This window comes from Vulpes lagopus, chromosome 6 (genome assembly GCF_018345385.1).
Source record: "Vulpes lagopus strain Blue_001 chromosome 6, ASM1834538v1, whole genome shotgun sequence".
Lineage (NCBI taxonomy): Eukaryota > Metazoa > Chordata > Mammalia > Carnivora > Canidae > Vulpes > Vulpes lagopus.
Window position 1 is genome coordinate 108,386,229 of NC_054829.1, and position 19,617 is coordinate 108,405,845.

At 35.6% G+C, this 19,617-nt stretch overlaps 1 protein-coding gene and 1 pseudogene across 5 annotated transcripts in view; one reads left to right on the forward strand and one right to left on the reverse strand.

Annotated features, from left to right (window-relative positions):
- ZGRF1 (zinc finger GRF-type containing 1) overlaps positions 1 to 19,617 on the reverse strand; it is a 77,037-nt gene that overhangs the window by 44,794 nt on the left and 12,626 nt on the right. For all 5 annotated transcript variants that reach the window (XM_041759600.1, XM_041759601.1, XM_041759603.1 and 2 more), the window contains 8 exons: positions 18,698 to 18,883; positions 16,102 to 18,367; positions 12,741 to 12,814; positions 8,558 to 8,608; positions 5,780 to 5,860; positions 3,900 to 4,085; positions 1,222 to 1,324; positions 1,028 to 1,125 (listed from right to left, as the gene is read on the reverse strand). In XM_041759600.1, coding sequence (XP_041615534.1) covers positions 1,028 to 1,125; positions 1,222 to 1,324; positions 3,900 to 4,085; positions 5,780 to 5,860; positions 8,558 to 8,608; positions 12,741 to 12,814; positions 16,102 to 18,367; positions 18,698 to 18,883 — 3,045 coding nt within the window. The remainder of the gene's footprint in view (positions 1 to 1,027; positions 1,126 to 1,221; positions 1,325 to 3,899; positions 4,086 to 5,779; positions 5,861 to 8,557; positions 8,609 to 12,740; positions 12,815 to 16,101; positions 18,368 to 18,697; positions 18,884 to 19,617) is intronic.
- On the forward strand, positions 8,989 to 10,550 carry LOC121493299 (annotated as a pseudogene).

A 19,617-nucleotide genomic window follows, 5' to 3' on the forward strand; every position in this document is an offset into this window, starting at 1 on the left:
CACGGCACCTGGATGGCTCGGTCTGTTGATCATTCAACTCTTAATTTCAGCTCAGGTCATGATCTCAGGGTCATGAGTTCGAGTCCCACATCTGTCTTTGTACTCAGCAAGGCTTGAGATTCTCTCCCTCCGCTCTGTTCCTTCCCCTACTTGCTTGCTCTAAATAAATAGATAGTAAAATCTCTAAAAAAAAAGACTGGATCATACCTGTTTTGTCCATCACTCTATACTCAAGTCTTATGGTTCTGATCTATACAGGGCATTCAGTATTGTTGAACTGCTATTTATTCACGAATTTTATATTTCACAGGAAAATTTCATAGTCTATTTCACACATGTTCCACACATTTCCAGTTAAGTCTATCTAGGCATTGTGTTACTATTGTTGGGACCCGTTTTCTATTATGTTTTCTAACTGGTTTAGGAAGGCATTTAATATTCCAAGTTTACCTTGTCTTTAGCTCCCTTACAAAATTCTTCTTAAACTTCTCGTTTTTTCCTGATTCTTTTAATGCTATTTCTTCCTCTCTAATTGTGTATGTTTCTCATAGCATGTCATATTAGAAAATTCAAAACATCTTTGAATAATAAAATAGCAGCCGTCCACATTTTGTTATTTATTCTAATAGAAATTATGCTGTTTAATCACTAAAATAATATTGGTTGGTTATTGATAAACTTTCTTGATCATGTTAAAAAAATCATCTGAAGATTTTTATCTTTTTAGTTTTTGCTGGATTCATTTCTTCTAAGATTACCAAGATTTGTTTTTAAAGATTGATTTATTTGAGGGAGAGAAAGAGGAAGCATGCACGAGCAGGGGGAGGGGCAGAGGGAGAGAAGAGAGAGAACCTTTAGCAGACTCCCTGCTAATGAGGAGCCTGATGCGGGGTGCAATCCCAGGACCCTGAGATCATGACCTGAGCCAAAATCAAGAGTTGGCTGCTTAACTGACTGAGCCACCCAGGCATCCCAAGATTACCAAGATTTTTTACTCTCAACTATTAAAACTCTCTTTACATCATACCTTATTTGCTTCCCATGAAGTCTTCTCTGCGGATTTAAAACTAGAATCCAAATAATGATAGAAATGTTCTGAATTTTTAGAAGAGAAATCCAAAATCACTGTGAAGAAAAAAAAAAAAAGCACAGATTTTTACACAACAGTTTGTACAATGTCAAGTAACCTTTTAAGTTATATTTTACTTAGAAATTACTTACAGTCATTTTCAATTGAGTCCTTATTTGACTCAGCTCTCACTTGAAAATTGTCTTCAATATTAAAGCTAACATCTTCTTGTGGAAAGTTTCCTTCATCTGGGAACTAGAAAAACAGAGATCCATTTCTCAGTTTATTAAGTAAAAAGAAAAAGTGTATGTGTACATATCTGTATCTTTATCCACCTCCTATAAATACACACACACACACACACACACACACAGTTCATGATTATAACTTGAGACACAGAAGAACAGAAGCAATATGTTATGAAGCCAACTCTATTCAGGGAAAGCAGAGTACATTATATTTCATCAATTCTTATAATTCACATTTTTTATATCTTAACATCACTGAAACAACGGATGCACCCTAACACTGATGACATTTTTTACATCTCTGTAACACAGGCCATAGTCATAACATAGCTGGTACTGCTATGCAAGTGAAACAAACTATATGCAAGTTAGTCATTCTGTTCATATAATCACTTGTTTAAATTAGCAGAAGATATTTACAAAGTATACAAATAACAATGAGTATATATTCACTATATAAAGAATTCCAAAAATTTTAAAAAGATAAACACATCAAGGAAAAACTGGGGAAGAGGGGCACTGAGTGGCTCAGTTGATTAAGCGTGTGACTCTTGGGATCCCTGGGTGGCGCAGCGGTTTGGCGCCTGCCTTTGGCCCAGGGCACGATCCTGGAGACCCGGGATCGAATCCCACATCGGGCTCCCGGTGCATGGAGCCTGCTTCTCCCTCTGCCTGTTTCTCTGCCTCTCTCTCTCTCTCTCTCTCTCTGTGACTATCATAAATAAATAAAAAATTTAAAAAAAAATAAAAAGCGTGTGACTCTTTTTCTTTTTTTAAGATTTTATTTATTTATTCATGAGAGACACAGAGAGAGAGAGAAAGAGAGAGAAAAAGAGAGAGGCAGAGACACAGGCAGAGGGAGAAGCAGGCTCCATGCAGGGAGCCCGACATGGGACTCGATCACGGGGCTCCAGGATCACGCCCCAGGCTGAAGGCAGCACTAAACCACTAAGCCACTGGGGCTGCCTAAGTGTGTGACTCTTGATTTTGGCTCAGGTCATGATCTTAGCAGCCTAAAATCAAGACCTGCATTGGGTTCCTCCACGCTCAGCAGGAGTCTGCTTCTCTCCTTCTCCCTAGCCCTCCCCCCATGCTCACTCTCTTGATCTCTCTAAAATAAATAAATAAATCTTAAAAAAAAAAAACTGAAGGAGAAATAAACATTTCATCAAAGAAAATACAAAAAAGGCCAATAAGCATACAAAAAGGTCCCAATCTCATTTAGTTTGTGGCAAACTAAAGCCACAAGGAAATACACTATATATCTACCAGAATAACTAAAATTCAAATCAAAAACTGTCAGCACCAAGTGTTAATGAAGATATAGTGATGGGGACTCTTACATACTTCTGATAGAAATATAAACTATAATAACCAGTTTTGGGAAGCAGTTTGGCATTATATACTAAAAGAAAGATATGCACATCTGGTGACTCAACAATCCCACCCCAATGTAGTATAACTGACAGAAAAATGTCATGTGTGTACATATTTATGACAGCACATGAAAATCTGTATCAGCATTATCAGTAATAGGCCCCAAATGCAAACTGAAGAATGGATAAACTGTGGAGTGCATTCATACAATGGAATAGTATACCAGCAATGAGTATGAATAAACTACAACCACAAGCAACAACATGGATGAATTTCAAAAGTGCTATGTTGAACAAAAAGAACCAGACATAACAAATACATTGTTATATTACTCTATTCACATCAAGTTTTAAGAGCTAAACTAAGGGGTGCCTGGTGGCTCAGTTGGTTGTCTACTTTCAGCTCAGGTCATGATCCCAAAGTCCTGGTATCAAACCCTGCACTGGGCTCCTGCTCAGGAGGGAGTCTGCTTCTCCCTTGCCCACTGCTCATGTGCCTGCTTGTGCTCTCTCTCTGCCTCTCTCCCACTTGCTCACTCTCAAATAAAATCTTAAAAGAAAAGCAAAACTAACATGGTCAAGATAATAGTTATCTTCAGAGGGAACAGAAAAGCGTAGCAGTTCAAAGGGTGCCAGGTGACTTCTGGAATGCTGGTAATGTTCTATTTCTTTCTTTTTTTTTTTATGTTCTATTTCTTAAGAGTGGAGGTTATATGGGTGTGTTCATTTTGTGGTAATTATTGAATTGTGCACTTATTTTGTACATGTATTATGTGTTAATAAAAAAGAAAAAAAATCAGGACGCCTGGGTGGCTCAGCAGTTTAGTGAATGCCTTCAGCCCAGGACATGATCCTGGAGTCCCCAGATCGAGTCCCACGTCAGGCTCCCTGCATGGAGCCTGCTTCTCCCTCTCTGCCTCTGTCTCTGCCTCTCTCTCTCTCTCTCTGTGTGTGTCTCTCATGAATAAATAAATAAAATCTTAAAAAAAAAAAGAAAAAAAATTTAATCTCTTTAACAGACAGTTTTGAATATATGCATATCATTCTCTTAATGATCTCTATTTGGTAGCAAAGAGAGATGCTTCGTTCATACTTAAAGAAGTGGGGGAAGGGATAACTTACATTTGTTCAAATATTTAAATATAATCTCTTCATAAAATTTAGTATCGACATAAAGAAAATGACAACTATAAAAGATATTTTTACCTGTAGGAAATCAATCTGCATACAAGCACTGGTCAATTTTGGTGTCAATAAACAAGTGTCTGTTGTGCAGTTTTCATACTCAATACTATCTGGAAACTGACCGCATTCTAGCTGTGAGCTGTGTCCTCTTATCATTACAGCACTAGTAGCGGATCCTTTCACTTGGTGCCCTTGAAACTCAACAGGCTACAAGTAAATTATTAAAAATTAGTATTATAATAAATACATATTAATATATAGTCACTATACATGAAATAAATCACAATTCAGCTTTCTATTAAGTATTACTTACTGTAAATAATCTAAGTGACTAATACTGAAAACCAGAAAAACTCCTATTATCCTAACACATGTGAATTATAAAACATAGTTCAGTTATTGCTTTAATTGAATTCAAGTTCAACATTAATAAATATGAACTTTTTTATTATGAGCATAAGAAGTATAGTTATAATGGACTAATTAAACCAGGAAGATATAGTTGTTCTTTTCTCTATGCTTGCTCTGTATGTTATACAACTTTCCATTACAGACTTGTCACACACATTATACTACAATGAAGTTTCTTCTCATCTATATCATAACTATACTGTAAGATCCTTAAGAGACTTTTTTGTTTCATCAGGGTATCATGTGCCTTTAACACCATGCATAGCATATAAGAAGCAGTCAATAAACATGATAATAGGAAGTAAGGGAAGAAATAGAGGAAGCATTTTCCTTTGTTCAGGCATTTTTTAAACTATCAGGCTTCACAGAAGAGGGATGATGGGCTCTCTGCTTCCCAGAATATCTGATCCTATTGCTCTGAGAACAAAGGCCTAAGAATATGATGCCAATACAGGCACGTACCTTAGAGCAGTACTATTATCCCCTTTGAGACCTGATCAGCTTTCAGGCTTCAAATGGCTTTCTCTGCTGCCCCCTTGAGGGTTCTAAAATTTTTGTTCCTCACAGGGTGACAAACTCTACCCAGAAAGTGGAAATTAAGATTGCTAATAGAGCCAAAGGAATGTACATAAAGGACAAATTTATTTCTAACTAATAAATTAACAAAATTACAATAATAAATAATCTGAATATTCTCTTATTTAAAAATGACGATTCTGTAGCACCTGGGTTAAGCCTCTGGCTTCGGTTCAGGTCATGATCCCAGGACCCTGGGATCGAGCCCTGCATGAGGCTCCCTGCTCAGCAAAGAGTCTGCTTCTCCCTCTCCCTCTGCTGTTCTGTCTGTAGGCGTTCTCTCTCTCTAATAAATAAATCTTTTTAAACAACAATAATAATAATAATGAAGATTCTAAATCACATATTTGAAAGGAAAATCAAATCTAAAATGTCCCTTATACAAGACTTTGGTTGAAAATATTCTAAATTTTAAAAGCATACACATTTCAATTTACAAAGTCTCAACTGTTAGACTCTGTATATTTCTGATTTGTTTTATGCGGAATACACATTCTCCACAAGCAGATGCCTTGTTTTCCATGCTTCTCTGTAGATCTCTTCTAGAAGTCTGTTGGGTTTTAAATAGAATCAGTATTTATGAAACCCAACTATTTACAGCTATTTTCTCTATAAATTTTTTATTTGGAGTAGGTGGCACTATTAGAGCTTAGGTTATATGTACTTCTACAGAAATAGAAGTAATAGAGTAGACTATAATATGTTCTAGACTGTAACGATCTTCATTTTGTTCTTTGGTTCATTAGCAAAGAGAAAGGGCTCAAGATCAAACAAGGAGTAGCAGTCATCAGTTAGTTTTTCTTGTTCCTACAACCAGATTAATTGATTATGCTCATTAACCTTCTGCCTATGAAAAGTGATAGTGGTATGAAAAGACAGTTGATTAGAAAATCAAAGTTGTTCACAAATTTTACCTTAGGGTCACAGGTTTTTCTCTCTGATTGTTTAGGCATAACATCTAGAAAAGCAGTCTCTTTATCTCCAAAGGAAAAGAACTAGAATAAAATATCAATAGGTGTGTTAGCTAGAATAGTTTTATAGGCAGAACATCAGTTTGATGGGAAAATATTCCCAAAACTTAAAGTTTGCCATTTGAAAATATACTTGCCATTTCAATCTTGCTTCTGTATATATACATACATATATACATACACACATGCATACAGCTACCTCTGGTAAAGGAGTTCTCCAGCAGATAAGGTACTATGCTAATTAATTTTAAAACTCAGCAATAAAAAATTCTAATTCTAAAATTTTTTAAAAATTTATTTTTAGAGAGAGGGAGGAAACAACATGCACACACCATAGGGAGGGGCAGAGGGAAAGGGAGAGAAAGAATCTTTTTTTGAGATTTTATTGAGAGTACATGTGCACATGTACACAAATGTGCACATGAGTGAGAGGGAGGAGCAGAAGACGAGGGACAAGCAGACTCCCTGTTGAGCAAGGAGATCAACATGGGACTCCATCCCAGGACCCCAAGATAATGACCTGAGCCAAAAGCAGGCGTATAACTGACTAAGCTATACCAGGCACCCCTAATTCTAAAATTTTAGAATGTGAGTTAAAATTGAGTATTTTAACACTAGAAAAAATTGTTGCATATCCAATAATTACCCATCTAACCTAATACTTAATGCAGATTATTTCATTCAAAAATTAGTAAGAAACCAAAGAAGAAAAAATTTTAAACAGTGTTGTTTATTTAAAGAATGAATCAGGGGGATCCCCTGGGTGGCGCAGCGGTTTGGCGCCTGCCTTTGGCCCAGGGCGCGATCCTGGAGACCCGGGATCAAATTCCACATCGGGCTCCCAGTGCATGGAACCTGCTTCTCCCTCCGCCTGTGTTTCTGCCTCTCTCTCTCTCTCTCTCTGTGACTATCATAAATGAAAAAATAAAAAAAAAAAAGAATGAATCAGACAACCTCGCTGGCTCAGTCAGTAGAGCATATGACTTTTTTTTTTTAAGATTTATTTCTTTTAGGGATGCCTGATTGGCTCACTGGTTGAGCATCTGCCTTCGGGTCAGGGCATGATCCCAGAGTTCCAGAATGGAGTCCTACATCAGGCTACATTAAAAATAATAAAAGAAAAAAAAGAAAAGAAAAGAAAAGAATAATTTTCTAGCAACTATAAAAACAAGATATAGACAACAGCAACTAGTAATTTTTAGTTCCCCAAGTAACTATATAAAACAACCATAATTTCTACTATGAATTAGTCAAACGGAATTTAACTGAGAAACTTTTATGTTTAAAAAATACAGAGAAAAAAATTCCCTAAATAGACAGAAGAGGTAATGTAGTGTATTTCTTCAAATAATGGTTACTTTCCACTAATAACATAATACATTAGGGATGCTTGGGTGGCTCAGCAGTTGAGCGTCTGCCTTCAGCTCAGGATGTGATCCTGGGATCTGGGATCGGGTTCCATACCAGGCTCCCTGCGAGGAGCATGCTTCTCCCTCTGCCTATGTCTCTGCCTCTCTCTCTGTGTCTTTCATGAATAAATAAATAAATCTTTAAAAAAGAAAAATACATTAGCACATCTGCCAACCAAGTAGTTCTTGAAAACATTCAACTCATATTTTAGAATTAGTATTTTCTAATACGATGAGTTTATTTTTTTTAATACAATGAGTTTAAAAATCAATTAGCACAGCATTTTTTCTTCTGCTTTACTATGTATAATTATAGAAATAAAACTAGCAGAAATAAAATAGCAGTGCCATTAAATATATCCTCAAAGAGCACCCTAACTTTAAATTTTCAGTTTTTTCTATACTAATGTACATGAAGAGATTTTTAGAAAGTTGTAGTATGAAAGGTATTACAAAAATGCAAATATGCTCCTATATTAATGCTAAAGATTTAAATAAAAATTTTTTTTTGCAAAAGATCGTAAAACATTTTTCTGTACTGTGAGATTACAACAGCTTTTTAAAAATATATGATATTTGGGGCAGCCTGGGTGGCTCAGCAGTTTAGCATCGCCTTCAACCCAGGGCCTGATCCTGGAGACCTGGGATCGAGTCCCACGTCGGGCTCCCTGCATGGAGCCTGCTTCTCCCTCTGCTTGTGTCTCTGTCTCTCTCCCTCTATCTCTGTGTCTCTCAGGAATAAATAAATAAAATCTTTAAAAAAAAAAATATATATATATATATATATATAATACACACATGATATTTGTTTTAAATGGCAACTCCTTCTGGAAAGTGATAGTATTTATTTGCAGTTTTACTTTGTGATAATTGTCCTTGAAAGACTTTAAGCCCTATTTTTTCAAGTGAAAAAAAGAATTAAGAATGTGATCATTTGTAATAAGGCAGTTGCTAATTATGATTTTATATATTTGATCTTATTATATAAGGATGAAAAATAATTGAGCCACAACTATATGAATATTGTTTTGTTCTCTTGTAGGCAACAGAGTTGCAAGTACAGCTATAAAATTCCAGGATTAAGTAATGCTTGCAAGTTTACAAGCTTATTGGTGACAAAAGATTTGTTATTTAACCAAATCCTATTAACCATTTATATAAGACAGCAGGCCCATTTAAATAGTATGAAGGGGTAACTAATTACAAATGAGATTGAAAGCTGACAATATAAAACATAAACATAAAATTATATGCCACATCTATACATACAACTATAATTTCTGGCTACTTTATATTTTAAAAATTAACTTACCTGCAAAGACTGAAGTGGTTCATTTGGTTCAACTTCATTTTCTTTTATAATCTTAGGAACAGAATATTAATATAAGAATAACTAAAAGGTACTAGTAAGTTACAAAATAAAATATAAATTCTATTGGACATAAATAAAAGAACACTATCACTAATAATCAAATGAGTAAAAACAAAATGTTAATTTAACACTATTCTGACAGCAAGAATTGAAAATACTTTTAAAAGATTGATTTATTTGAGAGACAGCACAAGAATGAGGGAAAGGGGAGAGGAAAAGAGAATCTCAAACAGACCTCACAGTGAGCACTGAGCCTGATGCTGATCTTGGTCTCAAGATCCCGAGATCACAACCTGAGCCAAAATCAAGAGTTGGATGCCAAACCAACCAAACCACCCAGGTGCCCCAGAATTGAAAATATCTTAGTACTGATGAATGTGAAGTAAAATAAATATTCATATTGTAAGATTTTTAGCTTTGACAATATAAATCAAGAAAATTGTTCTTAGCCTTTCAAGTCATCAGTTCCACTTGTGGGACTCAAATCTAAGGAAAAAACTTAAAATGTGAACAATAATTTATGTGCAAAAACATTTACTAAACTTCTATTTATCCTAGAAAAATGCTGGAAATAACTTAAATGTTCAAAATAGGGCACTGCTTATCCAAAGCATAGGATATCCATAAGATGGGATGGTAAGTAACCTTTAAAAGATATATTTAATTGCTGGTCTGTGGTGAGCTGCCCACTTGGTCTCTGTTCTGCAGGATAGGGTTTGTTACAGTTGTCAAGAATAAGGCTTACTTTAAGAGGTACCAAGTGAAATTCAGAAGATGATGAGAGGGCAAAGCTGTTTACTATACTTGGAAACACTTGATAACTCAGGAAAAAATAGGTACAACACATCTTAATACAGGATGTGTATTAAGATCTCTGTTGTGTAACCAACAGAGATATGATTTGACAGATTACTTATGCCCATATAGGAGATATGATAGTTTGTTTAACTTACATCATGAGCTCCCAGTGTATGGAGTGAAGGTTGCCCTGACAAATCACGCTGCAGCATATTGTACCTGCAGGCTACTGGCCCACAGGTTCTCAATAGGTTTGACATTGCTGAGTTCTATGAAGGCCAAGTGGAGGTGACTGGAAAACTGATGGTCAACTGGTATGTTCAACTGCTATTTGGATGCAGGGCTTGCCAGAACTACTCTTGGAAATAAAGCTTTTTGGGTCCTCCAGGGAGCTGTGAATGGAGGCTTATCTGTCCCTCACAGTACCAAATGATTCGCTAGTTATGATTTATTTTTTTTTAAAGATTTTATTTATTTATTCATAGAAACAGAGAGAGAGAGGCAGAGACACAGGCAGAGGGAGAAGCAGGCATCATACAGAGAGCCTGATGTGGGACTCGATCCAGGGTCTCCAGGATCATGCGCTGCGCTGCAGGCGGTACCAAACCGCTGTGCCACTGGGGCTGCGCCGCTAGTTATGATTTAGAAAACGAGGAATTCAATGCAGAAGTGCATCAAAAGCACATCATGAGTCAGAATGTTGCAGATTATATGTGCTACTAATGGGAGAATATGAACATGCTTATAAGAAACAACTCTTTCAATACATAAAGAGCATAACTCCAGACAAAATGGAGATGTATAAGAAAGCTCATGCTGCTATATGAGAGAATCTAGGCTATGAGAAGCAGCCTAGGGACCCCTGGGTGGCTCAGAGGTTGAGCATCTGCCTTCAGCTCAGGGTGTGATCCCAGGTCCAGGGATCAAGTCCTGCATTGGGCTCCCTGTGGGCAGCCTGCTTCTCCCTCTATATCTCTGCTTGTCTGTGTCTCTCATGAATAAATAAATAAACAAATCTTAAAAAGAAAAGAAGCAGCAGCCTAAGAAAGAAGTTAGAAAGAGGTGGAGCCATTACAAAATGCCCCTTGCTCAAGAAGAAAGACTGGGTAGCTAAAAGGAAGGCAAGCTTCCTTAGAGCTCAGCAGCAGACTGCTAAGAGCTAATAACCCAAAACACAATTTTCTATGAAGATTTTTCAGACAAAGACAATAATAAACTTACAAACCAAGCAGCTAAAAAATTAACTAAACAAATAAATAAATAAATAGAAGATAGGGGGATCCCTGGGTTGCTCAGTGGCTTAGCGCCTGCCTTCAGCACAGGGCATGATCCTGGAGTTCCGGGATCAAGTCCCATGTCAGGTTCCCTGCATGGAGCCTGCGTCTCCCTCTGCCTGTGTCTCTGCCTCTGTGTCTCTCATGAATAATAAATAAATAAAATCTTTAAAAATAAATAAATAGATAAATAAATGATACTTAAGAAGTCTTTTAATAATGTGAGAAACATTATATATATAGTTTTAATACTTTATTTTATTTATTTGAGTGTGTGAAAAGATTTTATTTATTTGAGAGAGAGAGTGTGTGTGAGAACAAGTAGGGGGAGTGGCTGGCAGAGGGAAAGGGAGAGGGAGAAGCAGGCTCTCCGCAGAGAAGGGAACCTGATGTGGGGCTCGATCCCAGGACCTCAAGATCATGACCTGAGCCCAAGGCAGACGCTTAACTGACTGAGCCACCCAGGCAACCCAAGAAAAACATAATATAGTAAGAGGAAAAGATACAAAACTATCTGTACACATCAATCTAACCATATTTTTAAAAATAGGCCAAAAAATGCTGGAAACAGTAATAGTTATCAGTGGTAAGGTTTTATTTTTCTTCACTTTTTTCTGTATTTAAAAAAGAAAACACCCCTCAGGATTATTTAAAAAAAAAAAAAAAACAGTAACATGGAAAACAGAGTAAGATAAAAAATAAGGGTAAATGAAACATTTCACTTTCTTTTCTTTCAAACATGTCTTCTAGAAAGAGCAGTGCCATATAATGAATATCCCTCCAAATATGATAATAGCATCCCCAAGAAGAAAAACTAATTTAAATGATTTATTCTAGAATTTCAGTGTATTCTAATCAGTGCTACAATTTTAATAGTATTACCATGGTTCCTAAACTGCTCAACAAGGTACTTTGGGGTGCCAGAGTAAACTCATCAGGGTCTCCACAAAATGTTTTAAATTTAAGGGAAGAGGTACCTGGGTGGCTCAGCTGGTTGAGCATTTGACTCTTGGTTTTGGCTCAAGTTGTGATCTCATGGTTGTGAGACTGAGGCCTATGCTGGACTCCACACTCTCCCTTTGCTCCTCCCTCCACTTGTGTAGTTTCTCTCTCTCTCAAATAAATAAAATCTTTAAAAATTATAAAAATAAAAAAATAAAAAATAATTTAAGGGAAATAAAGTGTCACTTGACATCTATTGATCATTGAATGAACTAACTCAAGCTAGTTCAGTTTCAACATCAGATCTTATGTCATTTCAATGGCATATCTTTTGAAAGCTGTTTTCAGAAATTGCTATGATAAAAATCAATTACCATGTGAAAATCAATGTGAACAAGAAAACTAATCTATTCTAAAGCTAGGGAAGCTGTGCAATACCCAACAAGTGCATACATTCCATTAGTTATTGCATGTATTTAAAAATAAAATGCTTACACGGGGCTCTGCACTGGGGGTAGAGCATACTTATAAAAAAAAAAAAAAAAAAGGCAGGGTCAGGGATTGTGCCTGGGTGGCTCAGTTGGTTAAATGCCGACTCTTGATCTCAGCTCAGGTCTTAACCTCAGTGTTTTGAGTTCAAGCCCCATAGTAGGTTCTGCCCTGGGCAAGGAGACCATTTAAAAAGTAAAGTAAAGTAAAAAATAAAGTAAAAAGTAAAGTAAAATAAAATAAAATAAAATGCTTACAGTAATCCATATACATATATCAAATCATTATGTTGTACATCTTTTTTTTTTTTTTTTTTTTTTTGTACATCTTAAACTGGTACAATGTTGTATGTCAACTTTATCAATAAAATTGGAAAAAATAAAAAGCTTACAAAATTATGAAGACATAATACTTAGTAAGTTGTTCAACTACTATCTAATAAATGGAATTGCTAGGCTTTTTTTTTTCTTTTTCCCCCAAAGGATGTAATGAAAACAATTACTGAGATACAGTGGGGAGGTCATGAAACAAAATATCTCAGGACTCACTATATTACTGTAATCTCATTACATGAACAGAACATTCTATATCAAAATAAAACAATATAGGAAAAAATGTACCTGTTGAGAATCCTGGTTCAGAGGAGGCAACTTTGGTAAAGCTCGCAAAACTTCTGCAGTCGATCGTTTCCTAGCTAGAATAAATAAAATATGATTTTATTCCTCAGACGTATAGTTTTTAAAAATTTTTAAAAACATCTCTAGGGGCACCTGGCTAGCTCAGTCAGTGAAGCATTTTTGACTTTTTTTTTTTTTTAAAGATTTTTATTTATTTATTCATGAGAGAGAGAGAGAGAGGCAGAGACACAGGCAGAGGGAGGAGCAGGCTCCATGCAAGGAGCCCGACATGGGACTTGATCCAGGGACTCCAGGATCACGCCCTGGGCCAAAGGCAGGTGCTAAACCGCTGAGCCACCCAGGCTGCCCGCATTTTTTACTCTTGATCTCAGGGTTATAGTTTTGAATCCCATGTTGGGTATAGCACTTACCTAAAAATAATAACATCTTTTCAAAAATCCTCTTTTATAAAGCAAGGAATACAACTTAAGCTTGAAGATAGGGTAGCTTTGATAATTGTTGAATCTGGATATTTTAGGATTATTGGCTATTTCAGGATTCACTCACTATTCTGTATATCTGTGTAGTGTATGTGTAGTCAAACATTTCATGATAAAAATTCAATAAAAAATACTTTTTTGGTTACTTTCTAAGTCAATAGTAGAAATGTTTCCTTTTCTTTTTTTCAAACTAATTGAAAAATAAATACCAAGCCAACAGCTAATAACTTATACTAAAATATGCTAAAAATGAAGTATTAACTGTTAGAATAAAGTTAAGACTATTAAGCTGCTAAGACACTGCTGCTATATGCAAATACAGACAAGAAAAAAGCACTTAATGCTATTTTTAAATCTATCTTAAACCCATTTGACTCTGGTTTGAGGAAAAAAAAATCAACTATCTTCTAAGTACATTGTACCAGGCACTGGGAAAATAGTAGTCTCTTTAACGAAAGGCCACAAAAAATTTAAACAACCAGATAAATTCAGATTATGATACAAAAGAGCTTCATAACAAAGGTTGATATGATAGAGAATAATGTTAGATAGGATGATTAGAAAGATCTCTCATGAAAAGCAACATTTAAGTTGAGATCTGAATACAAGAAAAAGCTACCAGCTATGCCAGGAATAAAGGTTTTCAGACAAAAGTCAGAACAGGCAGACTCTCCTGCCAAAAGAATTGACAAGTCTGCAGAATGGAAAAGAGGACAGGGTGGCTACGCCATACTACCTGCTTGAGTTATCTGTTTAAAAATAGGATTTTTTTTAAGAGTTTATTCATGAGAAACACGAGGGGGGGAGGGGGGAGAGGGAGAGGGAGAGAGGGAGAGAGGGGGGGAGAGAGAGAGAGAGAGAGAGAGAGAGAGAGAGAGAGAGAGAGAGGCAGAGACACAGGCAGAGGGAGAAGCAGGCTCCATGCAGGGAGCCTGACATAGGACTCAATCCTGGGTCTCCAGGATCAGGCCCTGGGCTGAAGGCAGCGCTCAACTGCTGAGCCACTGGGGCTGCCCTGGATTTTTTTTTTTTCTTAAAGAAAAAGGTACATGTTCAATCATATCAATTTCTTTAAGAAAACTATAGTCTTCTTCAAGAAGACTATAATTTTAAAGTGGTTATTATTTGTAAAAATGAAACTCAGAAGAGCCTGGCTGGCTCAGCGGGGGAGTATGGAACACGTGATCTCAAGGTAATGAGTTCAAGCCTCATGTTGGGTGTAGAGATTAAATAAAAAAACTTTATTGTAAAAAAAAAAATCATAGCTCAATCTAGTTAAAAATTCATTTTTAGTCAACTGTTATTTCTGGTTTCATTATTTTCCCAATACATATCATAGATAAAGGGGTTAGCATCTCTAATAAAGAACTCTTAAAAATCAATGAGAATAAAAAAGACCAACAGCCATTAAAAATCTGGAAAAAAGGGTAGGACAGTTTATGAAAAATATATACAACTGATGCTTAAACATATGAAAAGATGTTAAATTTCACTTGTAGTAAGAGAAATACAAATTTAAATACACTGAAATGCCATTTCTCATCTATCATATTAGCAAAAATACCAAAGCTTGGTAACACACTCTTGGCAAGACTAGAGAAAAAAACACTCTCCCAAATTACTGGTAGGGGTAAGAAATGGAGGGAATTTTGAAGTATCCAATAAAGGCACATATTTACCAAGCGACACTACTGCTAGACATTTGCCCTGAAGATACACTTCAAACAATGTGCAAACACACACACACGGTTACTTAGTATCACATTACTTGTAATAGCAAAGTATTGGAGACAGGTTGCATAAATGATGGTTTATCCACAGTCGAATATTACACACATGTAAACAATAAAATGAAGAAATGTCCTCTGAATTGATAGGAAGCAATCTCCAAGATACAGTAAGTGAAAAGAAGGTGCTAAAGAATATATACAGTATACTATCTTTTGTTGAAAAGTTAGGGAATAAGAATGTAAGTATGGAGGTTATTTATTTTTGCAAAAAGAAACACAGAGATGACATATTGGCTATATATAACAGGTAGGTAAAAACAGGATGAAAGGCATAAGGAAGAGATCTGAGTTGATGGTTTTATACAGCTTCGATTTCTGAACTAGATTAATATTTTACATACATCATCAAGGATGGGCAAAAAAAGTCCTCATACTGAATATAAACAGTGAACTTTAACTACATTTACATCAAATGATAACATAATCACACTAAAGAAAATAACCTAAGTAACTTTTTTAAAAGATTTATTTATTTGAGAGAAAGCATGCACATGAGCAGGGGAGGGACAGAGAGAGGAGAGAATCTCAAGTAGATTCCCCACCCGGCACAGAGCTGATGTGGGGCTCAGTCCTAGGACCCTGAGATCATGATCTGAACTAAAACCAAGAGTTGGATGCTCAATCAACAAAGCCACCCAGATGCCCCCACCCAAGCAACTTCTGAACATGATATTCTAACTATATAGTCTCAGTAGGATACATGGCAAAACCAAACAAAAAAATCAAAGGATTTGTGAACTTTACAAACTTGCTAGTAGTGATAATACTGTAATAATTTGGAAGCCATTTGATGTGTATTATAGCCTGGGTGGCTCAGTTGGTTAAACAACTGATGCTTGGTTTCAGCACGTCATGATCTCAGGATTATGAGATCGAGGCCTTGTCAAGCTCTGCACTAGGTGTGGAGCCTGTTTAAGATTCTTTCTCTCCTTCTCCCTCTGCCCCTCCGCCTGCTCTCTTGTTCTCTTTAAAAAAAAAAAAAATCTGTAATTCTTTAATGTAGCTTCCAAAGCAAATACTTTTCATCCTCTGAGATATATAAAGAACAATCCAAAACAAACATGTCAATCTAACCTTCAGGATTACTATCTGGATTATATGTCTGTAGAGTTCCTTGTTGTTTAAAGGTAGTATTTTTCTTTTTCAATATTTCCAAGCCTTCTAAAGCTGTACTATGTTCAGACAATGACTTTAAAAGGGAAATGTTATTTATTAATCCAGAGAGTTCTGAAGGATTCCTAGGACTATTCCAATGTTGTTTGCTTTCTCCAGCAGGTTCTACTTCAATATGGTCATGGTCTAAACTTCTAATCCTTCCCAAATCTTTGGATTCAGGAATACATGCTTCTGTTTCTTTGGAAATAGGATGCTCTTCTTCCAGAGGGTACAACAAAGAATTGGAAACTTCAGTATTTGATTTACCAAGAGCAACAGGTTCTTCAGAGTGATTCTGATTAACATTTAATTGTTGGATACTGATGTCACTGCTAGAAGTTGACAGTAAAACCTGTTCATCATTTTTGTCTAATTTATTTCCCATTATAAAAGGCTGAAGGCCAGACTGTTTCGAGAATAGGCTGTTTTCAGGAATCTGATTAGTGGCTATGTTTAACTGAGGAATATGTAAATTTGAGCTTATACCTTTAGACTTACTCAGTAGTGAAGTAATATCATAGTTAATTCTGACTTTTTGTATAGATTTATTAGCATCTTCATTGTTATCTACATATACATCATCAGTCCACTCTAAAGATGAATCAAAACTGCTTAATGTGTCATTATACTCTTCTATTTCTTTTCTGTTTCCAGTTTTCCAAGGTCCTGTGTCAAAACCTATACACGCTTTATCACAAAACTGTGACAGCAGAGTCTCTTTAGGAAATGTCTCTGTAGGCTTATCCTCCATAGATGTTAAATGAGACAAAAGTTCACTGTTAACTTTCTTACAGCTTATATTTTCACATCTCTTTTGAACAGTTGAACTGCTATCATTAACCAGAGTTTCCTTTACCCAACCGTCTGAATCCTGGGAAATTTTGTTATTTTCTTGTGATTCCTCCTCAGAGTCACTGGTTTCAAAATTGTTCAGATTAAAAGTCACTTCCACAAGTGGCTGTGTTACATTACTCATTGGTTCAGGAATACTATTAAGATTTTCGTTATCAGTATTACTTTTAGAAAGCATATTGGTAAAGTCATCAGAGATCCTAGAATTGTTACTTATAGAAGACTCGATTTGTAGATGTTCAGATTCTGGCAGGGACGACATGGGTTGGTCATACTTTTCTGGGGTTCCACATATATTTATCTTCTGAGCATTTTCTCTAATGAGATTTGATCCTTTTAGACACATCTGGTCATCCTGACTAACAGGTATTTTATTACTTTTTTGAATGTCAGATTCTGATAATAGGCCATCATTCTCTACACTGCTACAGGTAAATGGTAAGCTATTGCTTTTACAGAATGAAGAAATTTCCAATTTTACTTCCTGATTGCAAGATTGATCATTATCACCTACTGGCTTGTCTTCATTATAGTTTTTACCCTTTTCAGCACATGTTTCAAAAAATTGTATCCTTTTTTGTACCAGGTCTTTCAAATTTAAATTTACATTATCTCCCTGAGTTTTGGGTTTCCTTTCTATATTATTTCCATCTTCAGTAGAAGAATGTACAGGTGAACTCTGTGAGGATAAATACATGGCCCATCTGCTTTTATATCTCATAGTATTTTCCAATTGATGCTGGTAGTGTAAATTGTCTGTGCTCTTCACCTCACCACACTTGTCTTGTTCAATTATGCACTTTGGTTTAGAAGGAATGTTTACACTTTCTTGTAGTTGTATCTGAGGGAAATGTTCTGTAATCCCAGAATCTAGTTCTTTACCCATACTAGTTGATTTGGACTTCAGAAGAGCTAATATCTGTGCTTTGCTTCTGATGTTTTGTGAAACTCCTAAACAGTGAGATGTCAAACCATCTTTTTTTATGGCCTCATTGGATAGTAAAGAATCTGAATGCTTATTTACAGAATAGACAGGTGAGCAAAAATAATTTTCTTCACATAGCATTTCTGGGTTATTCTTAAAGGATGGAGTAGAGACAACAGAAGAATAATATAAGCCATTTTTCTCTCTGTTCTTGTAAGTGACACTGTTCTCAGGGTCTGTCGGCATATTATTTGTATCTTTCTTGCCAGCAGTAGAAAACAAAGGAGGTGTGTTGTAGAAGGGAGAAAGAAAAATAGGGCCAGGTTTCTTAGCCTCAAGCGATGCAGCTGATTCATCACTTTCTGAAATAACCATTTTCCTTGGTACTTGACGTGGTCCTTGAAAACCCTAAAAATATTAAAACAGTTATTAGCTCTTCCATTATCTAGAAAGAAACTATGAAGTGAATTGGCTTAAAAAAAAAAAAAAAAAAAGAAAAGAAAGAAAGAAAAGGGAGTGTGTTTTGCAAGGTAAAGTAATAAAGATATAAAATTTGTAAAATTAAAATGTAAACACTCATTTCTAATAAGATTTTTCTAATTGGGGTTTACTTCCTGTCTACCTAAACATGCATTATGAAGTACTATTTTAATGATAGAGTACAATAATTTCAAATTCAGTACTTCTTGAAAAAATATAAATATACATTGATTTCTTATTTTCAACAGAGAAACTTACAGTAAACTTCCTTTTTAAACCAGCAGGCTGACATCCAAGGGACCGCCCAGAGGATATAAATTTCCTTGGATTTAACTCTGATGTTTCTTTAATGACATCTGGTTTAATAGCAATGCTTCCAGCAACTTTAACCTCCTCAACTGTGATTAAGTATCGATCACCTTCTAAGTCATCTCCAGGCTTCACCTAAATTTTAAATAAATTTTAAAGAATTAATTTTTGAAAATAAATTTAAAATCATATACATCTAATTATTTGATTATTTGTTCCAGTAGGTCATTAGCACTAGCAAAACACAATATTCAATAAATAATTGTTACAATGTATGAATCAATAACTAAATCTTCATTTATTTTCATGTACCAATTAACTATCAATAAGCACAAAAAAAGGATAATAATATAGCAAAAAAATTTTCACTAATTTGCTTATTCAATATTATGTATGTGAGACCCTTTGTTGTATGCAGGAGGTACAAAGAAAAGACAAATATGCTCTCTCTCAAGGAGCTCACCAAGCAAGACAAATATGCGCTCTCTCAAGGAGCGCACTAAGAATCCATACAACTAAATGTAATTTTTAAAATTAGAGCTGTCAAATACCAATGATACATTTTTATAAATTAATGTCAATTACATGCTCATAATTACCACAAATTAAATATTATTATAAATTACAGTTGCTTAAATCATATTCCAAAAAAGCATTTTCATTACTTTAATAACAAAATTTTCTTTTTGAAAAATCAAAACAAACTAACAAAACCCCCAAAATATAGTACTCGCCATTGTCTCTGACTGAAGCATAAAAATGATTATCAGGGCATCTGGGTGGCCCAGTCAGTTAAGCGGCTGCCTTTGGCTCAGGTCATGATCCCAGAGTCCTGGGATCCATCCCCAGGCCAGGCTTCCTGCTCAGTG